This window comes from Miscanthus floridulus, chromosome 8 (assembly GCF_019320115.1).
Source record: "Miscanthus floridulus cultivar M001 chromosome 8, ASM1932011v1, whole genome shotgun sequence".
Taxonomy (NCBI): domain Eukaryota; kingdom Viridiplantae; phylum Streptophyta; class Magnoliopsida; order Poales; family Poaceae; genus Miscanthus; species Miscanthus floridulus.
This window is the reverse complement of record NC_089587.1, coordinates 88,463,910-88,469,951: the sequence shown is the minus strand read 5'-3', so window position 1 is coordinate 88,469,951 and position 6,042 is coordinate 88,463,910. Positions and strand designations below refer to the sequence as shown.

The 6,042-nt window shown below is 45.4% G+C and overlaps 1 protein-coding gene across 5 annotated transcripts; it reads left to right on the top strand.

Annotated features, from left to right (window-relative positions):
- Window positions 1-1,865: 1,865 nt before the first annotated feature.
- Window positions 1,866-5,536, top strand: LOC136476906 (uncharacterized). Of its 5 annotated transcripts, none has more exons than XR_010763768.1 (4): window positions 1,866-3,332; window positions 3,430-3,484; window positions 4,694-4,976; window positions 5,110-5,536. XR_010763768.1 is itself a non-coding variant. In XM_066474880.1 (3 exons), exons 1-2 carry the CDS (start codon window positions 2,098-2,100, stop codon window positions 3,452-3,454), a joined length of 1,266 nt encoding a protein of 421 aa, XP_066330977.1. In that variant the 5' UTR covers window positions 1,866-2,097; the 3' UTR covers window positions 3,455-3,484; window positions 4,599-5,536. The 5 variants fall into 5 exon arrangements, 1 of the variants encoding a protein (XP_066330977.1); XR_010763767.1 differs by having other exon boundaries at window positions 4,599-4,976; XR_010763766.1 differs by having other exon boundaries at window positions 3,424-3,484.
- The last annotated feature ends 506 nt before the right edge of the window (window positions 5,537-6,042 follow it).

Sequence of the window (6,042 nt, the reverse complement as noted above, 5' to 3'; positions counted from 1 at the left end):
GTATACAAAGATAAAAGGAGATTCTTCCGTGCTTGGTAGAGGGCGATGCAAATAAAGATAGCGACATAGTAGCATGAATGGTCAATTGATCACACTTAGTTATGAGCTTTATGATCTTAATTAAAATGTCGCGTGTATTAACCATCAAGATGTTTTAAAGGCAATCGGAGAGTTCAGTCTCTCTGTGCTAGTGTTACGGGTATCTCTAGGAAGGATGAAGATTACACAATTGAGCTGGGGGGAATAATTCTGACATAAATCTGAGCAACTTTGTATTTTAGATTAAAACCATATAGCTCTAGAAATGTAAATTCTAAACAAATTTGTACTTGAGATTAGCCATCTATCACTATGTACCATTAAATGGAAGTTTGACGAGTTACATAGGTTTGATACAATTTTATCAAATTGCTGACACTTCGTAAGAAAAAAAACATAAAATTAGAGGCTTTAAAGTTTTAGCAATCATGAAGAGCAACGCGACAAAATATGGTGAGAATAATAAGCATCATTCATCCGTCATCCACCATAGTAATACTGTTTTATAGTTCTCTTTGAGACAATGGTAGCAGGTGGACAGTCATATACCGCTCGTGAACCTACAAAGGACAAACAATCTTAAAAAACCATGTTTTTTTAAGCAATACGGCAAGCTTTATCCATTCAAGATAGTTACATCGTTGGTTAAGGAATCTAAAATAAAGCTAGGGGGCTCATCGACCCAAGTATAGTTTGTTTATATTGCCGAGCTCTTCTAGCTAGATTGTGCGCCACCTGATTCATCTCCCTACTACATTGTTCAATAGATATATCTTAAAAACCACTCCATATGATATTGCAATCATCATATATTACAGCTGCCGAATTCGCTGAGAAGCCTCTATCCTTCATAATTTGTACCACTTCCATGTAATCCGATTGGATGATTAATCGGTTGCACCCTATGTGTTGTGCTAGCATCAATCCCTCCTTCAGCGCATAAGCTTCCGCCATCGATGCATCAACAAGATGTGTCGCGAAGCTGTGGGCTGCTGCTAAGACACCTCCAGAACAATATCTTATAATAGAGCCAACACTGCCGTAGCCACCATTTTCATCGAAAGCTGCATCAACATTCACCATGACCTTACCCTCTGGAATTTTCTTTCACCCCTGCCTTAAAACTGAAGCTTTCTTCGTTGCCAATTTATAATTCTTGGTAAGTGCCGCAATAGCCATGGCAGACCTTGACGATCGCTGGACGGTCTCTTCATGGACCAATTGTCGACGCTCCCACCATATATACCAGCCGGCTGTGATGACTAACTCCGCTAAACCCACCTCAAGAGTATGAACTTGATCATCCCCTGTAAAGATTTCCTCAAGGATTACCGAGCCCGAACGGTCAATCATCTTAGGCGCTGTATCTTCTCCTCAATACCCAGCGAACGCCAAACTTTTCGCTCGGTCACATGTGAAGATCATGTGTTTAATATCCTCAGCTCCGTTCTGACATAATGGACAGCCACCTGCATCCCCAACATAGTTACATTCTTTAGTGAGGTCGATGGAAATGGAACCATTCAAGAGTCCAAGACCTTGAAGGAAATGGGCGTATAACCTAACCCGAACCCTGTGCTAAAAAAAATTACCAGAAAGTTTAGCCCAGCCCAGACCTGGCCTGACAACCCATGAGACAACCTGGGTGCAGATTTTAGGGCCTAAATTAACTGGGCTTTTTAGATACGGCCCAAAAAGAAATGTACAGGTGCAAGTTGGACCATTACACCACACGCGAGACGCGAGGTTTTAGGATTTCAGAAGATGCATCATCATCATCAGCGAGTCAGCAAACGGTGACGGCAGGACGCAGCGTTTCGCTTTCCCGCACACGTCCGTTCGTTGCGACGAAGCCACACGATTCCCCACCCCCGGGCGTTCCGCATTCGCCGCCCCACGCCCACCCACCGATTCGACACGGCCGCCGTAAGATCCCGCCGCCGCCTCTTCACTCCCCTCGCCTCGCATCGCCGCGCGTCCTCGAGGTGCGGGGGCGTGACCGGAACCAGCCGCGCCGCTCCATTGCAATCGGATCGGCAAGTGAGGGCTGGGTTCAAGATGCCACCTCCGGCACCGGGGTCCAACGACACCCCCGTTGCCGAGCGCTGGGCCTCACTGCCCGAGGATCTGATCCGCCTCGTCTCGTCGCGCGTGCTCGCCGGCGACCTGCTGGACTACGTCCGCTTCCGGGCCGTCTGCGGCAGCTGGCGGTCCGCCACCGCCTCCCCTCGCGGTCGCGGCGTCGTCGACCCGCGCTTCCACCCGCGCCGCTGGATGATGCTTCCGGAGGGCCACGGCCTTCACCCCGGCCACCCTCACCTGCGCGGGTACATCCGCTTCCTCAACCTCGACACGGGGACCTTTGTCCGGGCCCACATCCCTCTCTTCAGCGACCACTGCGTCGTCGATTCGGTCCACGGCCTCCTCGTCCTGCTATGGGACCAGGACAGTGCCGTCCGCCTCGTCCACCCTTTCACTGGCGACATCGCTGAGCTCCCACCGCTCGCAACCGTCCTCCCGCAGCTAGGCACACTGCTGGATACCTTACCTGCGCCACACAGGGTCAAAAGGCTCGCGGAGTCAATCTGTGCTTCTGCTTCCTTCAGCGGTGGGGTCATCACCGTTATGCTTGCTCTTCATGAGGTAAACCATGTAGCCTTTGCTACGGCCCTGGACCAGCAATGGACTGTGTCAACCTGGATGTACCAATATGCATCTCCTCCACCATTGTCATTCCAAGGCAAACTGTACACGGCTTGTGACGTCGCATTATCTGGCGTATCGGAGTTTACTGGCGAATGGGAATCATATGGCGATGTCCAGGTTTTCCAGATTGATCCACCTGTGAATGATGGGATGGGCTCCGGTTCTAAGCTACAGCTGCCAAAGTTGATTGCCACACTCCCAGAAGGCAACCTCGATGTTCCTATGGGTCTCGTAGAATGTGATTCAGAAATCCTGGTGGTTGGCTACAAAGATTTCGACATGCTTCACTTTGTAGTTTTCAAGCTCACGGATCTTATCCAGCAAAGGTATATCCCGATAACAAGCATCGGAGGCAATACCTTGTTCATTTCAGAAAGGAAGTTGAGTGTTGCCCCTAAAGCGTTGCCTACCCCTGTGGGTGACAGTGTCGTCTGTCTTGAACCAAGGCAACACAATCTTGTGCACCAACAGCTCACTGGTGGCACCTGGTCTCCAGCAACCGATGATTGCAGCCTGTATGGTCCTGCACCTGTAGGTCCTTGTAGCCTCATCCACCTTATCTTCGGCTGCTGTATTCGCATTCAATGGTATCCATCCCCACACCCATTTCCCTACACCGTTTTGCATAATTATTCATTTTTTGTACTAGCTAATCTGCTTTGCGTTATGTGCTTGTAGTAACAGAGGGCAAGTATTCGGAAACTATTAGGCTCATATGGTCCAGCGTGAAGAGCAAGAGGCTAGTACTGCACTCCTACTCCATCGTTCCTTTGTTTTCATTACCGATATATAGTGAACTGGTTTGGGCTAAAATTCACCAATACATTTGTTTAATCCTGCAAACTGTTGTTGTTTTACTTCCTCAGTCATTAGAGTAAGATATGGCCTAATTCAAATCCAGGTAACACTGAATAAAGGCCAGGAATTCTTATTTTAGTTCCTGTGCCGCTTCTTAAGTGGCGAATTGACATCAAATCCTTGAGTTCTAGTTCAAATAATAAATAAATTGACTGTATGCTATTAGGAAGTTGTGAGGTGCTTTTCTGAGGTAGAAACTTTGTCCATCTTGTTCTTAGCTGCTGTCTTTAAAGTTGTTTGGCCCTGATACCGGCAGGTATTAGGTGTTTTGGTGATTAAACTGAGCTGTAGTGGATATCTGGTCTATTACTAATAGTAAAAGGCCAGGGCTGTTTTTGGCCCTTGAACTCTAAAAAAAAAGTCCATCTTGCAAATCGAAATGGTTGTTGCAGCACAAAGTATTCCCATCTTCCCCAATGATTAATGAAATTGACATGTTGGGACCTATGTATTCCACACTTAGAGATCCACTCACACATACCCACCGCTGAACCCTGTATCCCCTCCCTATGCATGCCGTAAGTCATGACCCTTTAAAGTTATTTTTGCACCTCACCAAAATCCTACTGTCTACCACTAAAAGTTTTAGGTAGAAATCTCAACCATGCTGGCTAAGAAAATCCCGAACCGTAGCATTGGTGGATTGGTTGATTCCGCTGACACCTGACAGTCGCCTGCTGACGGTGGGTGCTTGCAGGCACCCTGCATGGTTCCATCCCTACTTCGTTGCACACTAATAATTGCTCAATGTTCAAATGATGCTTTCCCAGAACTTTTGTAACACAATAAACATTTTTTTATCATAAAACAAAATTAAGTTAAATGATGACAATGCTTGTGTCACTTATGGATGAAAATTATTTGCAGATTTAGCAACTAGCTGATTCTTTGTCTATGTAGTATATGTTAATATGTTTTCTGCTTTATGTCAGATTATATTGGTTTGATTGTTATGATAACCCATAACGCTTCCAATGCAATAATCCCTGTTGCAGGCAAAGAGTAAATAAAGAAGAAGAGAAGTAAAACATCTATAGGGAATCAACGGTGTCAGAGTTGTTGCTTACTTGAGCCGTTGTGGAATCTGCAGGTGTCAAACAAGACGAATCCTATGGACATCAAGAAGCCAGGCCAAATTTTTTTTGTGTGTAAATTTAAGTTTAAACCGGATACAGCAATTGCTTCATGGCGTCATGAAGTGGGCTTGATTAAAAGGCGTGGGCTTCATTCAGAGTTTGAATGCTTGCCTACTTCTCCCAACATTTTTAACCCGATGCTCGCTTAAGAAAACCATGGTTTCTGCATGATCACATCATTATGGCTGATCCCTTCTTGGAGACAAGTTATTCTACTCTCAAAGCAACTTCCTTGAGGTGGCATTTCTTTAGCATAGATTCCGCATTTTGCTTTCGATGAAACTTTGCTATGATATAATCTGATGGTTTCCTGCATGATCGACTGATTTTTACTATCCTTGCATGATCGATACAATAATCTCTGTTGCAGGCAAGGAGTAAATAAAGAAGAAAAGTAAAACATCTATAAGGAATCAACAGTGTCAGAGTTGTTGCTTACTACCTCAGCCGTTGTGGAATCTGCAGGTGTCAAACAAGACGAATCAATCTATGGACATCAAGAAGCCATGCCTTTTTTTGTGTGTGTAAATTTGAGTTTAAGCCGAATACTACCAGCTTGTTCGCTGTTTGGTTTCTGGGCTGATAAGCTTAGTCGGTGCTGGTTTGTTGTGAGAGTAAAACACTATACCCAAGCGAACATGCTGTATGTTGCTACCAGCCAGGGCCAGGGGTGGGGAGCATTTCAGGGCAACCTTGAAAACCTCGTCGCAAAACTCTGTTCGGGCTCCCGGCGCGAACTGAACCCGTGTATGTAACTGTTTATCCTCGTATTAATATAAACCAAGCCGATCAGCGGATCTTTGTCGTATATTGAACCTATGCCACGAATGTGCACGGTTGCAGAATATCAAGAGGAGTAGCAAAATCTCTATCGTGCGTGAGTTACGAGTGATGGTTGACGGTGATAGATGCACCTTGAAATCCTGAACTACGTGTGTAGGCTACTCCAGGTTAGGGGTCTGGAATCTGAACTTTGACAGCGCAAAAGTAAAGTTTTAGTTTTCTGTTCTCTCTCTGATTGATGGGACATCCGAGGCCAACTTAATTAATAAGCATGAAAACAATTATCACCAATGTTAACGAAACAAACAGCAAGACATCATCAGACTTGCCAAATCATAGCACCAAGTCTTTAATAAGCCACTCATGACCGGATTACATCACAGAAACATAAATGGACTATTTAATGGCCATGTTCGGTTTACTCTATATTCGGTTTGTTCGGCTTTTTTATTCAGCCGGAACAGTGTTTTTCTCTCACAACAATTCAGCTAGAACAGTGTTTTTCATCCAGTTTCAGCTA

Excerpts from the sequence above, each read along its gene's own strand:
- LOC136476906 (XM_066474880.1), top strand. The coding sequence starts at position 2,098 with ATGCCACCTCCGGCACCGGGGTCCAACGACACCCCCGTTGCCGAGCGC. Across the intron at positions 3,333-3,423 it reads TGCTGTATTCGCATTCAATG|TAACAGAGGGCAAGTATTCG; the intron begins GTATCCATCCCC and ends ATGTGCTTGTAG.